Below are 22,873 nucleotides of genomic sequence, written 5' to 3'. Positions count from 1 at the left end.
GCAGGAGACGCACAAGAGTAAGCCCCATTGTGTTACCGCCTCGCGCCGGCGACCGCATAACTATATCTTGGACGAACGATCGGCACAGACGCTACGCACATACACCCACCCAGTGCACGCTACCTCGATACCACGCATGCTCAGCATGGCGCCACAGAACGGTGCTGGTATGAAGCTCCATGAACGCTCCTATCTTCGCAGCTCATAGAGCACACATACCTGCCCCGCGCTACGTCACCATGCGGCATATCACGGCACAGTCAACGATCACCGCATGGCACATCGAGTCCACCACAGCCATGCACCATGCCAGCGCGATCAGGCACGCCATGCACCATGACAGTACATGAGCTTTCCCAACGCGTACACCTCGTCGCACTCGCAGCTGCATGGATGCGACGCAGCTTCGTGTTTTGCCATACGTGAGCGCGCTACACCGCCACACGATATCCAGACGCACAAGGGGTCGGCGCATGTCCCATGTGGGATCTGATACCATGGCATATGTCCGGGGACTTTCCCTACAGCAGGGTACGTGCGATGCACATACGTCTGGGCTGCAATCAAATATACGCGGTCCTTTGCGCGTCCCCTGCACCTGTTCATACGCCTGCACCGAGGGCCTGAGCCCTACGACGCTGGGCAGAGAAAGAAGAAAACGGGGCGGCCTCTCTCTTGCCTCACAGGCACATCACATGACCCATCCAAGGTTGGGTGGAAGTTACATGCCCAGAGGCCTTGATTTGCCGTGGCAAACCAACCATGCTCTATGTGAGTAACATCCAAGGGACTCGACCTTCATTTTATAAAAAAGACATTTGATAGCTAGCTAGTTCCACGTCTTGACTTTGCTGGATATGGCACTTTTTATGAACAAGTTGAATGCGGCGGGCCTCACGCCTGAAGACTCGATGCAGCTGCCCACGCGCGCCGCTTCAGCTGAGGAAGAGCGTGTGCTACAGGCTTTCCTGAATGCGAGCATCATGTCAGACGATGATCTTGCAAGCGTATTTGCGCCAGAGCTTATTTACACGGCGCCGGACGGCCAAGTCGTCGTGGGAAAACGGGCCGTGGCAGCCAAGCTCCGCGAGCATACGCCGATCGAGGCGCATCACCTCCTCGAGACGCCCACGATGCTTCCATCCAACACCGTTGTACTAGACACACACACGACTGGCGGTGCGCGACACCTGGTCGTCATGAAGCGCCGCGCTGCTGATGGATTGGTATCCAGTATCACTGAGGAAGAGGGTCACCGAAAGGCATTGGCACCCCCCTTGGCGGCGCGTGCGATGAAGACGTCGGTCCAGTCGCCCACGGATATGATGATGTCGCCATGCACGTCCAAGCTGAACTTGGTCAAGCGGCGCCACCTCACAAAAGCCAAACCGACAAACCTGTTTGCTGGTATGGTGAACCAGTAAACTACAGAAAAAAGTGCTGCATCTCAAGTGCCAAGCAGACCCTTCACATATCAAGGCACTCATGTAACGGTAGAATTTTGTTGTTGTTGATAAAAGTGGTATATGACCTCATGCGAGACGAGTAGACCCAGAAGAAGGCGACGATTGCGGCTGGAGCTCGAGATAGCGTGATTCCCGCTCGCGGTTCTCTTGTAAATGCACCATGCGCTGCTTCTTTTCTCTGTCGCGCTCGTCGTCGCGCTGGACACCCTTGTACATAGTTTCACGCTCCTTCACTTGAAGGTAATGCACTCCTGCGATAATACACGTTGTCGCGACGATCGACGCGCCAAGCGTCGTTTTGGCTGCCTGCGACATGGAAGGAGGTGGCCAAACCGCCATGGGCACCGGTGTGTGGAGAAATCAAGACACGAATCGTTCTACGAGACTACTACAGTTACAGGCGGGCGTTGACAATGTCGGCAAACTCGGGCTTAAGACTAGCACCACCAACGAGGAAGCCGTCAATGTCAGGCTGCGAGGCGAGTTCCTTGCAGTTCTTGGCAGCAACACTTCCACCATAGATCACACGAGTAGCGTCGGCCACCTTCTGGTCAGCCTTCTTAGCGAGCCACTGGCGAATAGCAGCGTGCACTTCCTGAGCCTGCTCGGCCGTGGCCACCTTGCCAGTACCAATAGCCCAGACTGGCTCGTAGGCAATGACAATCTTGCCCCAGTCCTTGACGTCCTTGGTGGCCGTCTCGAGCTGGTGGATCACGACGTTGACGCTCTCGTTCTTTTCGCGCTGCTCGAGCGACTCACCGACACACAGAATCACAGAGAGACCCGACTCAAGCGCGGCCGTCGTCTTCTGGCCGACCAGCTCGTCCGACTCGCCAAAGATCGAGCGGCGCTCGGAGTGGCCGAGGATGACCCACGGAATACCAGCGTCCTTCAGCTGAGCCACGGAGATCTCACCGGTGAAGGCGCCAGATGGCTTAAAGTAGGCGTTTTGGGCACCCAGGGCGATGTTCTTGCCCTCCAAGAGCTTCTGAGAAGGGAGCAAGTAGAGCGATGGTGGCGAAATGACCACCTCGACGCTGGAGTCCAGCTTGGCGTTGAGCAAGTTGTTGATGAGGCTCTGGTACTGCTCCACCGAGCCGTTCATCTTCCAGTTACCACCGACAAAGAAAGTACGCGACATTGTAACACCAAACGTGGGGGTTCTAAGGAAAGACCCCGTTGGGCCACGGATGCCCAGACCAGTGCCCACATGGGCCACCCGAGCGCAAGCCCGTGGGGGTTCCTCACAGCTACCCACGTAGCCGGGGAAAAGCGGGATGACGTCATCATACACCGTACAGACCACCAGCGGTCGTTCGGCCGGCCCTGGCGCCAGGTGGTGAAGCCAACCACCGCGAGCGGAGATTGGCACGAGGCACACACACTTCCATTTCATGTCGTGGCAAGGATACGTCGATAACAACCTCGTTGGTACAGGCAAAGTGTCGTCAGCCTGCATCGTAGGTCTGAAAGGTGGCGTCTGGGCATCGTCACCCAGCTTGAACCTGAGCACGGAAGAGCAGCATGCGATTATCCAGGGCCTGGCTGACCCTTCGCACCTGCAGGCCAATGGCGTGTATGTGAGCGGAAAAAAGTACTTGACGCTCCAAGCAAATCCTCGCTCGATCTATGGCAAGGCTGGCGGTGATGGACTCTGCATTGTGCGCACCAACCAGGCCTTGCTGATTGGAGTATACAACTCGCCTCTGCTCCCAGGCGACGCCAACAAGGTCGTTGAAGGCTTGGCAGACTACCTCATTTCCGTAGGTTACTAAGGGTGTAGAATGTACGTATACTATTTAACGACGGCGCTGGTCACGCAGAGCAAGGATCTGCACGATGCGCGTAAAGATGTTAATAAAGTCCAGCTCGAGACCGATGCTTTCGCGCAGCGGATCAGCCGGGATCAAACCGGCCGTCGCCAAACGAGCACGGTGCAGAATCTTTTGCGTGTCCCATAGCACAAAGCCACCAAACACAGCTAGACCACCGTACAAGCAAATGGCTTCCGTGGCAGCTAGGGTGCGAGCAAAGCGCATGGGCAGGACCAGTGGCGCAAGCGACGACAGGGCCACGATCGTCACACCGGCGAGCAGAGGGCCGCCAAGAAATAGGTACTGATTCTCCTTGGCTGTCGCGCCCACGTAGCACAGGCTGCCCATCAGGCCAGCCGTGTAGAGACCCGCACGCGTGAGGACGGCCGGGTTCAGGAACATGAGGGGCGAGAGGACTGCAGCCTGGCTTAGGTTAAACAAGAGCCAGCACGGGACCTTGGCAGGGTGGTTCGGGGGCAAGGCCTGTGCACCCATCATGCCACCGATCGATGCAACGAGACCGACACCCAGCACAAGCCATGGGTTCGCCATCATGATGCGAGCGGAGTAGCCAAAGCGGTGAAGACCGTACGCGGCAAGGCCCGTTATGGTCAGGCCTGTGCCGAGGTACGTGAACGTCGAGTTGAGGTATTGGGATTCGTATACGCTCAGTGCACCGCGCGTCTCGCGATTGAAGAACAGGTTCAGGCCAATAGCCGTACCTGCTACGATACCCACACTCGTGAGAGCGCGCGTCCAGCCGCCCTGCGATGCAAATGAGCTGGGTCCGTACGAGCTCTGGTATTCAGAGCCGGTCTCGGCGTACGCAGGGGAGCGTGGCTGAGGTCGTTGGAAGCGCGTGTGGCGCATAAGACGAACCTGTTGCATGACGGGCGAACGTGTGGCAAGCGGTGCCGAACGAGCAGCGGACTTGGTGGACAGCGACCGAGCTGCCATGGCCGCCGTGCGGCTCACCATGCAAGGTTGAGCAATCCGTGTAGCTAGAAACATGGAGAGACGGTGGCAAAACAATTCCCCTCCAGGTTGGGACAGATCCAGCGGTGGCGCTGACGCAGGCCTCTTGGCACGTGCACAGCCATGTGGACCTACTAGGGGGCACCAGCGCGAATCCATGGGCAGGGCGAGTCCTGCGCTCCACGAGCCTTTCTCCGCTAGGGTGGCGCATTGCATTGCAGCGATGAGCATGTCCGGCATCCCGCATGAGGAGCTGCCTATCCTTGAGGCACTCATAAGGTATGTGCAGCCACCTAACAAGTTAGCATTCGGAACCAACTGACGGCGCTGAAGAAGGACAGTGGCGACTATACGAATCCGCACGATGTGCAACTGATATACAATGCGGTGATCAAGCAGATCACGAAACTGAATGCTGTGCGTGAGGAGCAACAGCTTTCAAATGCCGCACAAGATGTGGTGGATGATACAGATGCTGCTGATGGCGGAGGCGGCGGAGGCGGACATGGTGGCAGCAGCGAGTTTGCGCTCGCCAAAAACACCCGTGTGGACACGATGCTGGTCGATGTGTTTTACATGCTGAGTCTGTTCTTCCTCACGATAGGCCGCGGTCGTGAATGTCCTGCCATGTTCAGTCAGATTGGCTGTATGAAGCAACTTCTCGACCACATGGACGAGTCCGCCGTGTACACGGAGGCGGACCTCATGCCATTTGTGAGCCGTATTCAGGAGCTGCGGGAGATGATCAAGAATGACGAGCGGCAAAACAAGCATCCACCGCAGCTTACGAAACTCATGTCGCATAAACTCGAGGCGTGTCAGCGGGTTGTGAACAAGCTGCAGCATGCCTTGTCGGTCATTTCTGTGGAGCTCCTGCCCATCCACCAAAAGCTCGTGCAAATCCGACGCCAGCTCAACGCCGCTTCTGCGCGGCCCAAACCACCTAAGGGTGAGGTGAAGCAATTGCAGGAAGAGCTGCGCAAGATTGATGGTAAGCGCGTGGACGGCAAGTTTCTAGGCCCTGGTGGCTCCTCCGTGCCTGAGGGCCAGGAAATGCTCGCGGGTCTGCTAGAGTCGTGCTTCGAACTGAGCAATGATATCCTCGTACGAAACAGCACAGTTTCGCCGACTCTCCAGCCGATCTATGATCGACTTTTGGAGACCAAGCACCAGCTTGAACACCTGGAGCAGCGGCATCGGTGGTCGCTGCGTGAGACGGATTTGTGGACGTACCATGTTACCCTCAAAGAAATTGACCGCATGCGTGTGGATGGCAAGTTTGTTGATAGCGAGGGACGCCAGCCAGAGGGACAGTTGCTGCTGCTGTACCTGCTGCGCCGCTCCTATGGTCTCATTAACAAGCTGCTATCTTCCTCTGAGCCATTATCTGAAGAACTCATGCCCATTTCGGACAAGCTGTCCACGATATCCAAGTGCCTACGCGAGGTGAGTAAGTATGGCGGCACGTTTTCGCTGCGCGACATGTATCCATATCGGCTGGCGCTGCACCAGATTTCCAGCATGCGCAAGCCCGTGATGGACAAGGACGGCCAACCCACGCAGGTGGTGGGCTGGCTTGCACCGGACGGCACGATGCCGGAAGGCCAAAGCATTCTCCAGGCGCAGTACGAAGAAGTGGAGCAGACCATTGACGAGCTGCTGAACCGCGAAGAAGATGAAGGCGATGAGGACGACGAAGATGAGACGCTCGACGGCTCGGCGCAGAGCGATACGATCGAGCGCGACACACTCAGTGACAGCGACCGGGTCATGTCGGGCCCCATTGTCGAGAGCCAGTCGATGCATAGCCTTGCGAGTGGCCCCAGTGAGTTGGCCAGCTAGTGTATCATAGGATCTTTTGAACAGGGTATCTATGTGCGATGGTGCATAAAGTCATCGAGGTTGGGCGTCACGACAAGTTTGCTGTGAACCTCGCCGAGACACTGGGCCACCTGCTGCTCGGCATCGAGGATGACGACCTGTTGCAAGAAACTCGCTTCGCTGCCGCTCGTAACGTCAAACGGAATATCACCGATGCGCAGAGCCACGCGGCCGTCTGCATACACATCGAGGCGCCCGATTTGGCCCTCAGGTCGCGTCGCATCTTCCTCGACCTTGACGACCTGATCGTGTTGGAATGAGGGAAACGTACGAGGGAACTGGAACAGGAAGAGTTGGCCGTCCGTTTCGCCGCCCTGCACCGACGTGGCAAATTGACTCGCGTGGGCATCATCGTCTCCCTCATCTTCGCTTTCGCTCAAATCGAGAGCCTGGGCAGTATTTACATCAGCAGTTGGTGTCTCAGCCTCCATCTTGACCGGGGTCGGTTCGCGCTTCAGCGAGGGCGGAGCACGAAGCATTGACTGAGGAGCCATGGGATCCATATCCTGGACATGCTCAATATCGATAGAGGCCGTCGGCACGTCCACACCGCGCGCCTCGATGGCCACAGGACGCGGCACAGAATGATGCATCATAGCCGAGGCGCGTGACCTCTCAGGCCCGCGGTCGCTCGAGCCCAAAGCAAACGGACCTGTCGCTGTCATTTCCGCCATCTGACGGTGTGCTCGCTGGGGCGGGCGTCTTGGTGCACTCTTTTCTTCCCTGGGCGGTGGCGCAGCGGGCGTGGCAGCGGGCGGGGCACTCGGCGTCCGTCGCCTTTGCGGCATCACAGGCCGGAACATCATACGTCCACCACCCTGCTGCGGCGTGGATGCACGCAACGACGACGGCGTAATCACTGACGAGCCTGCCCTACTCGGCACCATACTCGTCGTGCGGCCCGGCGCGGCCGGCGTGCTGCGCTTGGGTGGCTCGTCGCTCATGGCAGGGAGAAAAGAAAACGAGGTGCGTATCACCTGACGTAATCCGGACGCTCGGCGTCCCTCGTGGCCACGGCAGCCCAGAGCGAGGCTAGTGCGCTTGGGCCCCCATCGGTGTGGAGAAGCCACCGGGTCCGATCCGAGGCATTCGTTCCCTTTGACTCTGATGCCGCTACCGATTGCACGCAGTGCTATTCGACGAGTATCCGTACACAGTAGTGCTTTCACGCTCCGCTGCGCGGGGATGCGTATGATCTCAACGCCTTCTAAGAAGAAGCAGGACGGTGGCCATACCCAGCCGAAAGCGGCTGCTTCGTCTTTGGCCCACGACGCCACCACAGCGGTTCGGTCTCTCGTGCCGCCCCCTCAGCCCTTGCGCATTGTCCCCCCGACGCCCGAGGAAGAGGCGCACATGTTCGAGAGCACCGTCGCGAGTGTCGAGCAGTGGCTTGCGAGCCCGCGGTTCGCTCAGATCCACCGGCCGTACACGGCGCGCGACATTGTGTCCAAGCGTGGCAGCATGCCTGTCCAGCCACCCGCCTCCTCTCTCATGGCCGACAAGTTGTATGCGCTGCTGGAGCGAAATGCCACAAATCGCACGGCCATCTCGACGCTGGGCGCGATCGACCCCGTGCAACAGTCGCAAATGGCACGACAGCAGGATGTGGTGTACGTGTCGGGATGGGCATGCTCGTCCGTGCTAACCACCTGCGATAACGAAGTTGGTCCTGATCTTGCTGACTACCCCTACACGACTGTGCCAAACCAGGTCGAGCGTCTGTTCAAGGCGCAGTTGCACCACGATCGGAAGCACTGGGACGAGCGGTGCCATATGTCGGCGGATCAGCGCGCTACGACGCCATGGGTCGACTACTTGCGTCCTATTATCGCCGATGCTGACACAGGTCATGGTGGCCTGAGCTCTGTATTCCGCCTCGCCAAGCTGTTCGCAGAACAGGGCGCCGCTGCTATCCACATGGAGGATCAACTGCACGGCGGCAAAAAGTGTGGCCACCAGGCCGGCAAGGTGCTCGTGTCGACGGGTGAGCATATCAATCGCCTCGTAACGGCACGCTTTGCGTGGGACATCCTCGGCTCATCCAACATCCTCATTGCACGCACTGACTCCGAGTCCGCCAAGCTGATCTCGACGAATATCGACGTGCGTGACCACGAATTTATCAAGGGCGCCTACAACCTGCCTCCTGGCACCAAGTCGCTATCGGAAACACTGGCTGAGAAAGAGGCACAGGGCGTCCATGGTGCCGAGCTTGACAATGTGGAGCGCGAGTGGATGGACGGCGTGATGCTCGTGACGTTCAACGAAGCCGTGGCGAATCATAATGCCTCGAACCCATCGCTTCTCGAAGAGTATGACCGACGTGTAGAAGGCGGCGTATCCAACGCTGAGGCGCGTCGTATTGCTAGCGAGATCTTTGGCGAAAAGGGTGTGCCGGCCTGGGACTGGCACGCACCACGGACCAAGGAGGGCTACTTCCACTTCAAGGGCGGCTTGTCGGCAGCGATCAAGCGCACCAAAGCGTTCGCCCCGTACTCGGAGCTACTGTGGCTCGAGACCAAGACGCCCGATCTCGTGCGTGCACAGGGCTTTGCGGCCAAGATTCACGAAGACTTCCCTGGCAAGTGGCTCGTGTACAACCTGAGTCCGTCGTTCAACTGGAGTGCGCATGGCTTCAGCGATAACGATCTGCGCACGTTCATCTCTGATCTCGGTCTCTCAGGCTTTGTGCTCCAGCTGATTTCGCTCGCAGGTATTCACTCGACGGCCCTCATTACGCACGAGCTGAGCAAGGCCTTTAAGGAGGACGGCATGCTTGCCTACGTCAAGCTCATTCAGCGCAAAGAACGCGAGAGCGGCACAGATATGCTAACGCACCAGCGCTGGAGCGGTGCGCAGTACATGGACCGTGTGCTGCAGACCGTCAGCAGCGGCACGTCCAGCACCTCGAGCATGGGCGCCGATAGCACCGAGCACACCTTTTAACGTGCACGGACGTCCACAGATATCACGTGACAGACATCTTTTTTCGCGACGACCCTCCGGGTCGGCGCCAGGATCGTTCGGCCCGCGTTGATGCGCCGGGCCATTGCAGCATGTGCCGCGCTGACGTGCGTCATGGCGGCGCAGCAGCCGTTTACCACGCAAGAATCGAATGTGCCACTGCTGGGTAGATTCCTGCATATAACGGATATGCACTTGGATAGGAACTATCGGGAGCATTCGGCGGTCGTGTCGCAATGCCACCGAGAAAAGCCCAAGCACAGGCACGGTGGCGAGCGCCGCTCCGGACATTGGGGTACGCAGCAGAGTGATTGCGATTCGCCGTATGCGCTGGCGAACCTGACCATGTCGTGGCTAGCTGATGCGTGGGCTGTGGAGGATCACAAGCCCTTTGACTTTGTGTTGTGGACGGGCGACACGGGTCGGCACGATCAAGACATCGAGTTGCCGCGCCAGGTGAATGAGATTACCGATATGAACCAAGCTGCGATCGATCTGTTTGATACCTATCTTCCTGGCGTGCCTATCGTGCCCAACTTTGGCAACAATGACATTGTGCTGCACAACACCATGCCAGGTGGTCCAACCGATGAGCTTCAGTGGTTCTCGCGCATATGGAAGAAGCATATTCCAGAGGACCAGATGCAGGTGTTTTTGCGTGGCGGGTACTTTGCCAAGGACCTGATCCCGAACAAGCTGGGTGTGATTAGTCTCAACACGCTGTACTTTTACGACTCGAACAAAGCCGTGGAAGGATGCACTCGTCGGAGCCGCTGGACCTCGAGAGACGAGGTGGATCCAGGTACGCTCCAGCTTGAGTGGCTCGTGGAGCGCCTCGTCGACTTCCGCCGTCGCAACATGCAGGTGCACCTGATCGGGCACGTCCCACCGACCTCGGGCAACTACTTCCCACGCTGTTATGACGTGTACACGGAGCTTGTGCTCCGGTTCCAGGACACGATTCTCGCGCAGCATTTCGGTCACATGAACTTTGACACGTTTTTCGTGCAGGAGTCCTCGCTCGCTAACGGTGGTAACAAGCCGAGTCGCGACTCGGTCCCCATTCTGCACAAGCAAATTGAGCAGGACCTTCGCTACGATTTTGAGTCGCTGCCTGGCAATGCGCGTACTGAAATGGAGTACTATGGCGTATTCTTCGAGGCGCCTAGCGTCGTGCCGATGTACCGTCCATCGGTGCGCGTATGGACGTACAACACGACCTTGGACTTCCGTGCCGCCGTCGCAGAGAGCGACGCAGATCTAGCGGCGCTCCTAGACTATGTCGGCTTTGACAGCTGTGACGAAAGTGATCGAAGCCAGGAGTGCGAGTGGGTCGGCGAGGACGAAGAGGTGGAAGTGCTCAAGCGCCAGGGCCGTCGCCACCGTCGTCCGAAGCGCAAGCACCGCCGAAGCCACGCTAGGCTACCGAGGTATGCGTCGTCTCTCTCACCATCACGCTCCAACACGTTTCTCTCTCTGCTGGGCTATAGCCAGTGGGTGCTGCCATTGAACGAGGTCAACGAGGCCTACGATCACGTATACGAGACGCAAGGCTTGTCAGCTGCGTCGATGCTGAGGCCGAACTATACGCTGGAGTACACGACGTACGATGCGCCGACGCTCTGGCATCCATACGTGGACCTATCGATACAGTCGTCGTTCCCGCCGCCTCGGCACCACGAGCTGCCAAGTCAGCACCATGTGCCTGTGCCCAAGACGATTCTGGACGGGATCCTGCAGCAAAACCGCCTGTCGTCGCCGTTCCAGTGCCAAAAGTCGGTGTGCAAGATGGCTCAGCCGCTCAAGATATTTACGACGTACGGACTACCGGACATGACGCTTCGCCCGATGCTCGATCTCGCACGCCGTCTTGTGCTGGACAAGAAGATGTGGAAGACATATGTGAATCGCATGTACACTAGCGTGGATTAGAGGGCCGCGACTGGGGTTTGCCAAAGCGTGATAGTGGCCATACAATGAATTCGACTCGTGCATGAATCAGGCCCAGTGGCACCGGGCCGAAGGACCGACTGTCGCGGCTCTTCATGTCGGCATGCAAACGATCATAGCGCGACTGTAATGCACTGGCATCACCTTCGACCCATGCACAGTTAGGTGGGATCGTAATGCGCATCCATGCACCAGACTCGTGCTCGTGGATTTCTGTGGCGAGTTGGCGCAGCGCTTCGTGGTATATCTCTGTGTACGCCAGCGAGTGGACTTCGTCTTGAGGTGCAGAGTGCGGTGCCGGCGTCAAGTTCGCACCGCTAGGCACCCAAAAATGCACCGTGTCACCTCCAAGCGCCAGAATGCGCTTCGTGATGAGCTTCGTAGGCTCTTGGGGCGAATAGAGCGTCACAATGTCTCCCTTTTTGTACTGCCGCGTCGTGGACACAAGCTTGTTGAGCAGCACGATATCTGTAGGGGGCGGTGGACCTGGCCGTGCGCGCTGCTCGTCCGACACGGGATTGAAAGTGGGCGACATGCTCGTCCCATGCACGTTGGCAAGCGTGACAACATGATGCGTCACAAAAAGCGCCACCGGCAGCCAGGCCACGATGCGGAGAAACGACCGCGAAAGCGTCGGCGCATTAGACGCCACATGGCGCGCATGACTGTCTCTGGCCCGCGTATGAGCCATGCGCACAAACGCGCCGTGGACACCCAGGCCCGCCCGCGCCCAGCGCAAGTACATGGCAAACCGACGTGGTGGGTTGGGGACTTCTCTACATATACGCACCTCCATTGTTAAGGGCGACCGCGACGCCAGCTACTGAGGCCCAAGTCGTGCATTTCCTGGCGGACAGCGGGACTCAGGGCGATGCGCTTCGTGCTGGGGTTCTCGTACACGTCCTCCATCATGCGTGACGCCCGCCGCATCATGTACTCAATCGTAGCAAAGTCGCGCACGGAAAGGCCTCCGCCCATGTGAGGGTGTCTAAAAAAGTGGCGAAGGTACAGCGTAAAGTCGAAGCGCGATGCCTGCTGTCTAAGCGAACCCAGTATACATACCTCGGGCTTGGTGCGAATGAGACGCAGCCCCCGGCGATACAGCGACATGACAGCTCGTTGGCTCTGAGAATACCGTTTCATTCCTACACACACACAATCACCAGAATCGTGATGGATAAAAAATGTCCTACCGGGCTCAGCACAGTGACACGGATAGCGTCACAGAGCCGCAAAAAGAGCCCTGACGCAGTTCGTTGCTCTAGATCGCAAGATAGAGGAGAAGAGGCAGGGTTGCTATCGCGGCCTTTCCTCCCACAATAAGCGATCACGAAATGAGTAAAGAAAAAGGCGTGTCGCTGGCGGCGTGGAGAAGACACCAGGGTGGCGCTTCTGTCCACGTGGCTTCGCCTTATGCTGCATGGCGGCCGCCTCGTCCAGCGCCTTGCTCCCTTCCGCCGCGTCTTCAGTGCTATGACCAGCACGCCACCTACCTTCCGTCTTCAGCGCACACGCGTTGCCCTCGTTCAGCTCGGGGGGATAGGCACGGACAAGTCGGCGAACTTGACGCGCGCACGATCTGCGATCTTGGACGCTGTACAGCAGGCGCCTCAGGGCGCCGTGGATATGGTCGTCTTGCCTGAATGCTTCAACTCTCCATATAGCGTGGACCAGTTTGCGAAGTATGCTGAGTCATTTTCGGGTCTATACGAACAGGTCAAACACATGGGCCACACCGAGACCGTGTCAGACGGAGCGCATGCCTGGCCTATTGACAACAAAGACGCGGAACACCCCGTCACACTATCATCCCAAGCGCTGGAAGCAAGCCCGACGCTGGCCATGCTCAGCGATGTAGCCAAGGAAATGGGTGTCGTGCTTGTCGGCGGCAGTATGCCAGAGCGCGACGACGCCACCGGCCGCATCTACAATACGAGCTGCGTGTTGGACGCCCAGGGTCGTGTGCTTTCGCTGCATCGCAAACTCCATCTATTTGACATTGATATACCTGGCAAGATGACATTCCAAGAGAGCAAGACACTGGCGGCAGGCGACCGCATCACGGTGTTTGACTGCTCGCTAGGCCGCTTTGCCCTCGGCATCTGCTACGACTTGCGTTTTCCGGAAAATGCCCTGATTGCTGCGCGCCTAGGAGCCGGCGCCATCCTGTACCCGGGAGCCTTCAACACGACAACGGGCCCTGTGGCATGGGAACTTCTACTGCGTGGTCGCGCGATCGATAATCAGGTGTATACGATCGGATGCTCGCCTGCCCGGCCACCGACCGGCTACCCCGCATGGGGTCATAGCACCGTCGTTGACCCTTTGGGACAGGTGATCGTGACATGCGATGAGGCAGAAACTGTCGTGTATGCGTCTCTGGATCCTGAGCGCATCTCCGACGTGCGCAAAATGGTGCCGATATCCACACAACGTCGCTTTGACGTGTACCCCAACGTAGCTGCCGCACCGTAGCGCTCGGATCACCCGCCAGTGTCACGTGGCACAATCCAAGGGACACGCGCGCCCAAGGCACCGACTTGCTTCTTCCCATCGCACAGCATGTCGACCGTGGACCAGAAGCTTGTCAAGCGCCAGCGCTTTGAGGGCGTGTTTTCGCAGATTGTTGAAGAGCTTTTGCAGTTCCTCCAGTCGCAAAATATGCCGAAGGAGGCCGTGGACTGGTACAAGCGCAACCTTGAATACAACACACCAGGCGGAAAGCTGAACCGCGGCCTGTCTGTGGTCGACACGGTAGAAATCCTGCTGTGCTCGGACGGCAAGCGCGAGCTTAGTGAGGAAGAGTATGTGCAAGCTGCTGTGCTGGGCTGGTGCGTGGAGCTGCTGCAGGCCTACTTCCTCGTGGCCGACGACATGATGGACGCGTCCATTACGCGCCGTGGACACCCATGCTGGTACCGTGTAGAGGGTGTGGCGAATATTGCGATCAATGATGCCTTCATGCTGGAAGCTGCGATCTACCATTTGCTCAAGATCCACTTCAAGGGCAAGCCATACTACGGCCACCTGCTCGAGCTGTTCCACGACGTGACCTTCCAGACGGAGCTGGGTCAGCTGATTGACCTTATCACGGCTCCTGAAGACTCGGTGGATCTGTCCAAGTTCTCCCTGGACAAGCACCACCTCATTGTCGTGTACAAGACGGCCTTCTACTCCTTCTATCTTCCCGTGGCCCTGGCGATGCGCATGTGCGAGGTGGATGACGAGAAGCTGTACCAACAGGCGCAGGACATTTTGATCCCCCTGGGTGAATACTTCCAGATCCAGGACGACTACTTGGACTGCTATGGCGCGCCGGAAGTCATCGGCAAAATTGGCACGGACATTCTCGACAACAAGTGCTCGTGGAACATCAACGTGGCTCTGGCGCATGCCACACCGGAGCAGCGCAAGGTGCTGGATGAAAACTATGGTCGCAAGGATGCGCAATGCGAGCAACAGGTCAAGGACGTATTCAACGCCGAGAACATTGATCTCAAGGCCAAGTTTGCTGACTATGAGCGTCAGAGCTACGACCGCATTCATGCCCTGATCCAAAACATTCCCGAGGACTCGGGACTGAAGCGCTCTGTGTTTGTCACCTTTTTTGACAAGGTGTACAAGCGTTCCAAGTAGGCGCGGTAGTTAGTCAGCCATGTGGAAAAAAAAAGTACGCTGGTGCATAGGCCTCTCTTTCCCTCGACGCATGGGACTCTCGGAGCCACGGCGAAAGCAACGGCTTGTCGGAGCGGCCGCGCATCGCAATGCAGCGTGGACCAACGACATGTCGTTGCCAGGACAGCGCATGATGTCGATGATGGGGTGGGCGCCTGGTGAGGGGCTAGGGACGACGAACAAGGGTCTATCGACCAATCTGACCGTTTCCATGAAACTCGATAATAAAGGCATAGGTGCGCACCGTCATGAGCGTGAAGCACGCGAGCAAGGCAGATCTGATGCATGGGTTGGTGCCGGTGGCGATCTGGGTTCGTTATTTGACCGGCTCAACCAGGCCAACGAACAGGCTACACCGTCACCGCCGCCTGAGCCACGGCCCTCGTCGTCACGTCTGGCGCACCGCGCCAAATTTCGGCGCGCCAAGCAGCTGCACGGTCAAAGTGCTGCGAATTTAAATGAGATTTTTGGTATTAGTGCCTCGGCACAAGCCTCTACGGAAAGCCAGCCAGGGAAGGACAAGCAAGACGACAAGGAGAAGGAAGACAAAGCCAAGCGGAAGGAAGAAAAGGCGAAGCGGAAAGAAGACAAGGCGAAGCGGAAAGAAGACAAGGCACAGCGGAAAGAAGACAAGGCTAAGCGAAAAAAAGACAAGGCCCGAAGCAAAGACCCATCCTCCAAGAAGCGCAAGCGCGACGAGGAAGACGAGTCACCACCCTTGGTCATACGAACGAATGAGCAGTACGTGTTTCAGTACCTGTCGAACAAACTTCTACGCAAAAAAGCCGAGGTCGCGCGCCGAAAGCGCGAGCAGGGCATCTGGTGGAGTGGTGCCGCCTAGTCTACTTGCGCGCGGCTTCGCTCGCTTCCTTCGCCGTCTTGGCCGCCGCCTCAGTGCGTGCCTTTTCCGCGGATTGCTGCATAATCGGCTGGAAAATGTAGTATCCCGAGCCCACACCCACGATCGTAGCGATCAACAGTCCACCGAGACCTCGAGACCGCATCAGGGAAGGCTCACACGCCGCGCGAAGTGTCCCCTCGACGTCTAGCATCACGTGATCATCTCCACGCAGGGCGCACGGTGCGGTGGTGGGTGGTGACGAACGCCTGCCGAGCGAGCATGTTTCGTGTGCATGGCTACCACAAGTACTTGGTGCTCGCGCTTGCGAGCATCATGGCCATGGGTATGGCACTGTCTTATTTGTATTCTATGAATCACTTTAATTTGCTGCTTTCTGCGACGCGCGCCTTGGACTATGCGTCATTTAAGCAGATGGAGCGGTACACGCCGAGTCGCGCCGCTGATCGCCGTAATTGGGTCAACGTATACTTTGTGAAGCTGTCGTGGTTCTGGAATACATTGTGCACGGTGGTGGTAGTCGCCTCGCTCTCAAATACCGTAACGTGGAAGCGCCTATCGCGGTTTGCCGTGCGCTGGGCTCTGGCGACGTGTGCGTGGTTCACCATGTCGCAGTGGTTCTTTGGCGCGAGTTTCCTTGAGCGCGTGCATGTGGCGAGCGGGGCGCAATGCCTTGCGAACTCGGTGCGTGTGAGTGATGAGCTGTGCCGGACGCGACAGCGTCTCACGGCGGACTCGCACCCGCAACTTTTTGACAGATTTGAGCCGGGCTTTTCCACGGCACACGCGTCGATCCATGCTGGGTGGCATGGGGGCATGGATGTTTCCGGGCACACCTTTGTGCTTACGCTGAGTATTCTGTACCTGGCCGAGCTCGTGGTGCCCTGCCTGACGCAGCGGGCGATTGCATCGATGCCACGGGGCCCGCTGCGGTATCTCAAAACGTTTTCGCTGTATGGCACGCTGAGTCTGATGGTGTTATGGGCGTTCATGCTATTTACGACGTCGATTTACTACCATACGACGCAGGAAAAGGTCGTGGCGTTTTTGTGTGCGTTGGCCGTGTGGATCTGTCTGCCGAAGGAGCCCGTCTCCTAGCGCCACTCGTCGTGCATGATGCGGAGTGCCGAGCTGGGGTCCGCGTCCGCATCGATGTCGTCATGCGCACGGAATACGAGATCGCGGAGGGCGTCCCACGCGTCGATGAGGTGCTGTGGCACGATGCGCGTGCGCATCTCTACGCCGGGCACTTCGTGCCAGCGGGCCGCCAACTGAGCCGCTCGCTGTGGTGCGGTGCGTATGATCAGCTCGAGCCGCGTGTCGTCGAGGTGCAGGCGGCGGCTGAGGGCCTCGAGTGGGTCGTCGTCCTCGCACGTCACGAGGAGACGCAGGGTATACACTTCTTGGTCGACATCGCCGTCATCTTTGGGTGACGTGTATGTAAAAGAACGAAGGGCCGGCATGCGCCTGATGGCATGCACTTCCGATAAGGACAGGTTGAGGTCGCACACACGTAGCGTATGTACGCGCCGAAAGATGGGCGCATTGAAGGCTGAAATGAAGCTGTGCGGGTTGATAGACGTAATGATCCCAGGCTGGCATGCTGTGCCGTATGAGTGGACGACGTCGGCAGAGACGAGCGAGCCACTGAGGGCGACGTCCTCGACACGGCGACACGCGCGGAGCACGAGACGGGTATCACTGTACACATGTCCGCGCTGGGACACAAGGTAGGGTGAGTCGGTCGGCGTAGGCACAGACAAGATGGGAAGCAGGTCGGAGCGTGCGTGCATCGGCCCGATCCACAGCCGGCGCACGGCGCGCGCCTTGTGAGGCTGCGCCTGCACGAGCGCACGGAACATCGCCAAGGCATGGGCTGTGCCTAGCTCGACGCGCGCGTACACACACGGCACAAGCACGGCATGCCACGCGCGATTCAGCTGGAGCAGCCGCACGCCCGTGGACGCATCCAGCGTGGCCGCGCGGACCAAGATGCGGCGCACCACGTCGCTGGGCAGGACTACCGACGCCGGCGGCGGTGGTGGCATAAGCCACGTGGGCAAGAGTCGTTCGGTCTATGTGGGCCGTGCGCGGCCAAGCCAACGACGGGCAACTGTACGGAGGCGGCTCTGGCCGCTCGGGCGTGAAGGGGCCGTCGGGAGGACTGGCGACTGGGATGCGGCCTGGCGGCGTGTCGCGCCCACGGGCGGGGCGGGCGTCGCAGCCGTGGGCGGCGGCGACGACGGGGTGGGGGGCAGGCTCCGGGACGGGGGGGGAGGTGGGGCCACGTGGGCCTGGGATGAAGCGGGTGCGGTCGGTGGATTCGGTGGTGGCTTGGGCGCCTTGGACGGCGGTCCACGCGCGTGTGTGCGCGCCTGTGCTGCCTCGACGGTCGCGAGGGCCCACGCAGGCGGTGGTGTGAGTTTGTGCGCGACGATATTGCGGAGGATGCGGACCCAGTCGAGCATGGACTCGTGTGTGTCGGCGAACAAGTAAATTTTCTCGCCGTCGCGGAACGACAGACAGAATGAGTGGGGCACGGGAAAAGCGCCGTCGTTGGCGGCGCTGTGCTCGGCATTCGCCGCGGCAGGTCCGCATTCGTCGACGGACACGACCTGGACGAGATCGATGCGGGTCGTCGGCCGCCGCGTCACTTCATTGTAGCACACGAGGTTCAGGCCGACGATGCGCATAGGACGCCGGCGCCACGATAAGCAGTCGCCGCCCAGCTGCGTAAGCACGCCCTGGTACGACGTCGTGGTCTGGTGCCATGCGACTGATTCGATGCCCTGCATGGCCTCCTCCATGTTGCCAGGCAGCGTCGATTCGAGGACCAGCGGCACAGGCGGCAGGTACAGCACACGTAGCCGCATGCGACCACGCTGAAGGCGCTGCGCGGCACTCCGCCGCAGCGTCGTGCGGCCATCCGAGTCTGCCTGGATCGGCAGCTCCAGCGCCCAGGCGCGCGCGTAGCAGTGAGGCAGCGCGTCTCGCAGCGCAAAGAAGACACGGCCATACGGCTCTGACAGCGGGGAACTGCGCATCGTCTCGCGGTGGTGCGTTCCGAGACGCTTGCTCAGGAAGCGGCCGACGCTGGTCCGCGGCACGTCACTGCCAAGGCCGCCCCATTCGGTCGGGATATCGGTCGCGACGCCGTCGAGCATGACGGACAGCACGAGCGAAAAGTTGGGGCTCTCGATCAGCTCAAATTCCTGGTCAATGCGCGTCGCGCCCTTGTTCGGGGGCGTGAGAGGTACTTGCTCGGTTTTGACGCGGTGGATGCCATTGTCCAGCACGCAGTACAGCTGCGTGTCCTGGGACGGCGTGATGGGAGCTGTCAGCGTCACAGCGTCCATCGCGAGGAAGAGGCGTCCGTCCGTGTACGATCCCTGTGCATCAGGCACGGTCGTCGGCATCGGCGGTTGCTGCTCCATGAGCTCCGTCAGCTCCGTCGGTTTGTGCAGGCGCATCCATGCGGGATGCGTGCCTAGGCCGCCACGTCTTGCTGGTGTGTCGGCAAAGACGCCGCGTTCCTTGACCTTGTACTTTTGATCGCTCTCGCGGACGATGCGCTGTAATTCGCGCTCCATCACGAAACTGAACGCGGTGGGAGGCCCGTCGGCGGCCGCCTCGTCTTTCAGCTCTTCTGTCGGTGCCGCCGGAGGCGCCTGGCTCGCCGCTCGATGCTCGTGCGCCGGCTCGGCGTCGCGCTGTAGGGGCGCGTCCGAGGACGAGGACGACGACGCGCGGTGCTCTGCGTCCGTGTGCCCCGCATCGTCGAACCACGTCGCCTGCCGCGCTAGCGTCTGAGACAGGTGGGCCATCGGCGCCTGCGCTGACATGGGCGGTGCGTCATGAGCGGCGTCGCGCATGTCCGACTGGAACTGAGCCAGGGGACTGTTGAGATCACGACGCACCGTCTCACGTCGCGAAGGGATCTCTTTCGTGGGAAGGACACGCGCCGCCGGTTTCGCGGGTGAGGAAGCGCGCGGCACGGCCTCCGACGCACGCGTGGGAGGCGCCGAGGCGGGTCGTGCGTCTTGGGGCGCTGGGGCTCGTGTCTCTGCCGTGCGGGCCGGGGGATCCAGCGCGGGCGACGTGCTCTGTGCGCCCGTCTTTCTGCGCTCGACGCGCTCGCGAATTTTATCGCGAGTGATGTAAGGAGGCGGTGACGCCGGCGGAACGTCGTCCAGCATACCGTCTAGCGTGATCGGACTCCAGCTCGGCAGCGTCGGTAAGTCGACAGACAAACGCTCGGGGGGCGGTGACTGCGTGCGCGCAGCTTCCTTCGGCACGATGCGGCGCATCGTAGAGCTGCGTGCGATGCCCAGTCCGTCCTCTTGCAGCAGCTTGTCGACGGAGTCTTCTTCGGGCTCCTCGGCCAGCAGGGCATCGACGTCATGGCCGTTCTCGATCGAATGGCGCGATTCGTCCGCACGCGGCGAGAGCTCTTGCAGCGTGCGAGCCCACGAGACAGGGCGCGATGGTGGCACAGGCTCCTCGGGCACGGCCGACGTCGGCTTGTCGTTCTGCGTAGGATCATGCAGGTGCGGCGTCGGCATCGATGTGAACAGCCCGTCCGGGAAGATCTCGTTCGTGCCTGGCGGAGACATGGACGCGTGGTGCTCAGCTCGTGACGTCTCCGCACGCGGTGCCGTCTTATGCGTCGTGATGCCGACGATATGAATGCGGCTCGTGCTTGGCTCGATGCGACACTCGGGCTCAGCTGGCGGCGCCGAGACATGTGCGCCTGGCGCGGATGGCACCTCGGGCGGAGGGGATGCGCGCAGCGACGCGTCTTTGCGAGCGTCCGTCGGCGCGCCTAGAAAAGACGGGGACGACGTCTCGAGCGATGCACGCAGTGGCGCCGAGGGACGCGACGGGCCAGGGTGCGTGCTGACGTGCGTCGTATCCGCCATCGCCGACTCGTCGCTGCTTGGCTTATACTGCTCGAGCACATCATTGATCGCGATTCGATCGACCGTAGCGAGCGATGGCATGCCGTGCACGCGATGGATCCTGCTGGCTGTGGGCCCCGTGCGCTGGAACGGCGTACGGCCGTGCTGCACCTCTGAGGCAGGCCGCTGACTCGCGCGCTGCGGCTTTTCGTGACTCACAGAGATACCTAGGCCTAGCCCTGACGAAAAGGACTCGTCCAGGGCCGGTCTAGCGCGCGGCAAGCTGGCCTGCGCATCCCGCGCCGACGCGCTGCTCATCGTCGTCGAGGATCAACACGCCGGCTGCGTTCAATGGAGGCGCACACCTCCCATCGACACGGTGAGGACATAGTCACGTGCTACTACCACACCTTGGCCTCCTTCGCATGTGGCGTCGCGGCGTGCATACGGTCGTGATCGGTGGGGGGCATGCGGGTGTCGAGGCTGCTGCGGCCTCTGCGCGAACGGGCGCGTCCACCGTGCTGCTCACGACGTCGGCGGCGACCATTGGCGAAATGAGCTGCAATCCCAGCATCGGCGGCATTGGCAAAGGCACCCTGACGCGTGAAACGGACGCACTGGGTGGGCTGAGTGGCATAGCGGCGGATCATGCCGCCATCCAGTTTCGTATGCTGAATCGGTCGAAAGGCGCGGCCGTGCATGGCCCACGCGCCCAAATGGACCGGTATTTGTACAAGACGCGCATCCAGCAGATGCTGCGCGAGATACCCCGCCTCTCGATCCGAGAGGCCCACGCGCATGGCCTGGACATGGACGAGGGGCCTACTGGCCGGCGTGTCACGGGCGTGCGACTCGCCTCCGGTGAGAGCATCCCGTGCGACCAGGTCGTCTTGTGCACAGGCACCTTCTTGTCCGCCTGCATCTTGCTCGGCAAGCAGCGGCGTCCAGCGGGGCGAATGCTGCCGCTGCCGAGTCAGGGCACGGAGCCCAGCACCGAGTCACTCGGCGCGTCGCTGGCGCGTGCTGGGTTTCAGCTCGCGCGGCTCAAGACGGGCACGCCGCCGCGCATAGCTGCCTCCTCTGTGGCTCTCGGCGCTAGATACCCGGGTCATCAGGCCGCCCAGCGTTCCGAGGCTCTGAGTGTGCTGTGTGGCGATGACGAGCCAGCGGCGTTCTCTTTCCTGCATCGCGATGGACCGCCTATCGATGCATGTCGCCAAATGTATTGCTACGGCACACGCACGACGCCAGCGACGCATGAGATCGTGCATACGGAAGTACATGGCGACGACTACGACATGACGAAGTATGCCGGTCCGCGGTACTGTCCGTCGCTGGAAGTCAAGGTCCTTCGCTTCGCGCACAAGTCGTCGCATCCCGTGTGGCTCGAGCCAGAGGGCTTTCTTACGACGCCGCAGGGCGATGGGCATGTGCTGTATCCGAACGGCCTTTCCTGCTCTCTCGCGCCCGAGACGCAGGCACGCTTGGTGCGCACGATCCCTGGACTGGAGCATGCCGAGCTGCTGAGGCCAGGCTACGCGGTCGAGTACGACCACTTGGATCCACGCGAGCTGCTCCCGACGCTCGAGACGCGGCGGATCCGGGGCCTGGCTCTGGCGGGCCAGATCAATGGCACGACAGGCTACGAAGAGGCCAGTGCTCAGGGCCTGTTGGCCGGTCTGAATGCGGGTCTGCGTGCGCAGCGCCGTCCGGAGCTGTGCCTCTCTCGCAGTGAGGCGTTCGTGGGCGTCATGCTCGATGATCTGCGCTTGCAAGGGGTCGTGGAGCCGTACCGCATGTTTACGTCGCGCTCCGAGTATCGATTATCGCTGCGCTCCGACAATGCCGACGTGCGACTCACGCCGCTCCTGCATGCCGTGTGCCCCGAGGCCGTATCGCCGGCGCGCCTTCGAGCGCTGCATGCCGTCCAGGCGGACATGGACTACGGTATGGCATGCTTGCAGCGCACGAAAATGACATCGCGTGCGTGGGCCCAGCACGGATTCCAGGCCGCCGATGATGTGCGTACGCAAAGTGCCCTGGACATGATGCAGCGGCCGCATGCGCGCATCCGCGACTTGCTGCCATTCGTGCCTGAGCTGCGCAGCATGCCTGCGAGCACGCTCGAGCGTCTCGCGACAGAGGCCGCGTACATGCCGCATCTGCGCCGCCAGGCCGCTGACATCGAGGCGTTCGAGCGTGACGAGGCGCTTGCGCTGCCCGCCGACCTCGCGTATGACCAGCTCGCCGGCGTCAGTGACGAGATGAAAGAGCGCCTCTCCCGTACGCGTCCGCGCACGCTTGGCGAGGCGAAGCGCCTCGCGGGATGCACGCCGGCGACGTATGCTGTGCTGTGGCGGCACGCGACAGGCTCATAGACTTTTTTTGTCA

The 22,873-nt window shown here is 60.2% G+C and overlaps 18 protein-coding genes and 1 non-coding gene across 19 annotated transcripts; 10 read left to right on the top strand and 9 right to left on the bottom strand.

Annotated features, from left to right (window-relative positions):
* Positions 1-5: 5 nt before the first annotated feature.
* Positions 6-592, bottom strand: MRET_nc0004. The gene has a single exon (XR_003525361.1).
* Positions 593-857: 265 nt separating this feature from the next.
* Positions 858-1,424, top strand: MRET_2518 (uncharacterized protein; the record flags this gene model as incomplete). Its single annotated transcript, XM_027629145.1, has 1 exon — positions 858-1,424. The coding sequence occupies one exon, from the start codon at positions 858-860 to the stop codon at positions 1,422-1,424; it is 567 nt and encodes a 188-aa protein (XP_027485237.1).
* Positions 1,425-1,532: 108 nt separating this feature from the next.
* MRET_2517 (protein PET117) lies at positions 1,533-1,805 on the bottom strand (the record flags this gene model as incomplete). Its single annotated transcript, XM_027629144.1, has 1 exon — positions 1,533-1,805. The coding sequence occupies one exon, from the start codon at positions 1,803-1,805 to the stop codon at positions 1,533-1,535; it is 273 nt and encodes a 90-aa protein (XP_027484906.1).
* A 55-nt stretch (positions 1,806-1,860) lies between these two features.
* MRET_2516 (triosephosphate isomerase (TIM)) lies at positions 1,861-2,607 on the bottom strand (the record flags this gene model as incomplete). The annotated part of the gene is made up of 1 exon (XM_027629143.1): positions 1,861-2,607. The coding sequence occupies one exon, from the start codon at positions 2,605-2,607 to the stop codon at positions 1,861-1,863; it is 747 nt and encodes a 248-aa protein (XP_027484907.1).
* Positions 2,608-2,860: 253 nt separating this feature from the next.
* Positions 2,861-3,241, top strand: MRET_2515 (profilin; the record flags this gene model as incomplete). The annotated part of the gene is made up of 1 exon (XM_027629142.1): positions 2,861-3,241. One exon carries the CDS (start codon positions 2,861-2,863, stop codon positions 3,239-3,241), a length of 381 nt encoding a protein of 126 aa, XP_027484995.1.
* Positions 3,242-3,265: 24 nt separating this feature from the next.
* Positions 3,266-4,291, bottom strand: MRET_2514 (growth hormone-inducible transmembrane protein; the record flags this gene model as incomplete). The annotated part of the gene is made up of 1 exon (XM_027629141.1): positions 3,266-4,291. One exon carries the CDS (start codon positions 4,289-4,291, stop codon positions 3,266-3,268), a length of 1,026 nt encoding a protein of 341 aa, XP_027484996.1.
* A 187-nt stretch (positions 4,292-4,478) lies between these two features.
* MRET_2513 (uncharacterized protein) lies at positions 4,479-6,097 on the top strand (the record flags this gene model as incomplete). The annotated part of the gene is made up of 2 exons (XM_027629140.1): positions 4,479-4,534; positions 4,561-6,097. The coding sequence occupies 2 exons, from the start codon at positions 4,479-4,481 to the stop codon at positions 6,095-6,097; spliced, it is 1,593 nt and encodes a 530-aa protein (XP_027484993.1).
* A 29-nt stretch (positions 6,098-6,126) lies between these two features.
* On the bottom strand, positions 6,127-7,080 carry MRET_2512 (DNA-directed RNA polymerase III subunit RPC4; the record flags this gene model as incomplete). Its single annotated transcript, XM_027629139.1, has 1 exon — positions 6,127-7,080. The coding sequence occupies one exon, from the start codon at positions 7,078-7,080 to the stop codon at positions 6,127-6,129; it is 954 nt and encodes a 317-aa protein (XP_027484994.1).
* Positions 7,081-7,243: 163 nt separating this feature from the next.
* On the top strand, positions 7,244-9,082 carry MRET_2511 (isocitrate lyase; the record flags this gene model as incomplete). The annotated part of the gene is made up of 1 exon (XM_027629138.1): positions 7,244-9,082. One exon carries the CDS (start codon positions 7,244-7,246, stop codon positions 9,080-9,082), a length of 1,839 nt encoding a protein of 612 aa, XP_027484991.1.
* Positions 9,083-9,172: 90 nt separating this feature from the next.
* MRET_2510 (endopolyphosphatase) lies at positions 9,173-11,032 on the top strand (the record flags this gene model as incomplete). The annotated part of the gene is made up of 1 exon (XM_027629137.1): positions 9,173-11,032. The coding sequence occupies one exon, from the start codon at positions 9,173-9,175 to the stop codon at positions 11,030-11,032; it is 1,860 nt and encodes a 619-aa protein (XP_027484992.1).
* Positions 11,019-11,846, bottom strand: MRET_2509 (mitochondrial inner membrane protease subunit 2; the record flags this gene model as incomplete). Its single annotated transcript, XM_027629136.1, has 1 exon — positions 11,019-11,846. One exon carries the CDS (start codon positions 11,844-11,846, stop codon positions 11,019-11,021), a length of 828 nt encoding a protein of 275 aa, XP_027485212.1.
* Positions 11,847-11,848: 2 nt separating this feature from the next.
* On the bottom strand, positions 11,849-12,193 carry MRET_2508 (succinate dehydrogenase assembly factor 1; the record flags this gene model as incomplete). Its single annotated transcript, XM_027629135.1, has 2 exons — positions 11,849-12,082; positions 12,113-12,193. The coding sequence occupies 2 exons, from the start codon at positions 12,191-12,193 to the stop codon at positions 11,849-11,851; spliced, it is 315 nt and encodes a 104-aa protein (XP_027485211.1).
* A 270-nt stretch (positions 12,194-12,463) lies between these two features.
* Positions 12,464-13,525, top strand: MRET_2507 (omega-amidase; the record flags this gene model as incomplete). Its single annotated transcript, XM_027629134.1, has 1 exon — positions 12,464-13,525. One exon carries the CDS (start codon positions 12,464-12,466, stop codon positions 13,523-13,525), a length of 1,062 nt encoding a protein of 353 aa, XP_027485191.1.
* An 87-nt stretch (positions 13,526-13,612) lies between these two features.
* MRET_2506 (farnesyl diphosphate synthase) lies at positions 13,613-14,686 on the top strand (the record flags this gene model as incomplete). Its single annotated transcript, XM_027629133.1, has 1 exon — positions 13,613-14,686. One exon carries the CDS (start codon positions 13,613-13,615, stop codon positions 14,684-14,686), a length of 1,074 nt encoding a protein of 357 aa, XP_027485190.1.
* A 70-nt stretch (positions 14,687-14,756) lies between these two features.
* MRET_2505 (Pin2-interacting protein X1) lies at positions 14,757-15,566 on the top strand (the record flags this gene model as incomplete). The annotated part of the gene is made up of 1 exon (XM_027629132.1): positions 14,757-15,566. One exon carries the CDS (start codon positions 14,757-14,759, stop codon positions 15,564-15,566), a length of 810 nt encoding a protein of 269 aa, XP_027485122.1.
* A 279-nt stretch (positions 15,567-15,845) lies between these two features.
* MRET_2504 (inositol phospholipid synthesis and fat-storage-inducing TM) lies at positions 15,846-16,682 on the top strand (the record flags this gene model as incomplete). Its single annotated transcript, XM_027629131.1, has 1 exon — positions 15,846-16,682. The coding sequence occupies one exon, from the start codon at positions 15,846-15,848 to the stop codon at positions 16,680-16,682; it is 837 nt and encodes a 278-aa protein (XP_027485192.1).
* On the bottom strand, positions 16,679-17,632 carry MRET_2503 (uncharacterized protein; the record flags this gene model as incomplete). The annotated part of the gene is made up of 1 exon (XM_027629130.1): positions 16,679-17,632. One exon carries the CDS (start codon positions 17,630-17,632, stop codon positions 16,679-16,681), a length of 954 nt encoding a protein of 317 aa, XP_027485189.1.
* A 27-nt stretch (positions 17,633-17,659) lies between these two features.
* MRET_2502 (GTP binding protein) lies at positions 17,660-20,800 on the bottom strand (the record flags this gene model as incomplete). Its single annotated transcript, XM_027629129.1, has 1 exon — positions 17,660-20,800. One exon carries the CDS (start codon positions 20,798-20,800, stop codon positions 17,660-17,662), a length of 3,141 nt encoding a protein of 1,046 aa, XP_027484949.1.
* A 107-nt stretch (positions 20,801-20,907) lies between these two features.
* Positions 20,908-22,860, top strand: MRET_2501 (tRNA uridine 5-carboxymethylaminomethyl modification enzyme; the record flags this gene model as incomplete). The annotated part of the gene is made up of 1 exon (XM_027629128.1): positions 20,908-22,860. One exon carries the CDS (start codon positions 20,908-20,910, stop codon positions 22,858-22,860), a length of 1,953 nt encoding a protein of 650 aa, XP_027484951.1.
* Between the last annotated feature and the right edge of the window lie 13 nt (positions 22,861-22,873).

The sequence above is a fragment of the Malassezia restricta genome, chromosome IV (assembly GCF_003290485.1).
Source record: "Malassezia restricta chromosome IV, complete sequence".
Lineage (NCBI taxonomy): Eukaryota > Fungi > Basidiomycota > Malasseziomycetes > Malasseziales > Malasseziaceae > Malassezia > Malassezia restricta.
The sequence above is the reverse complement of the archived record's forward strand: the minus strand, read 5'-3'. Positions and strand labels throughout refer to the sequence as shown.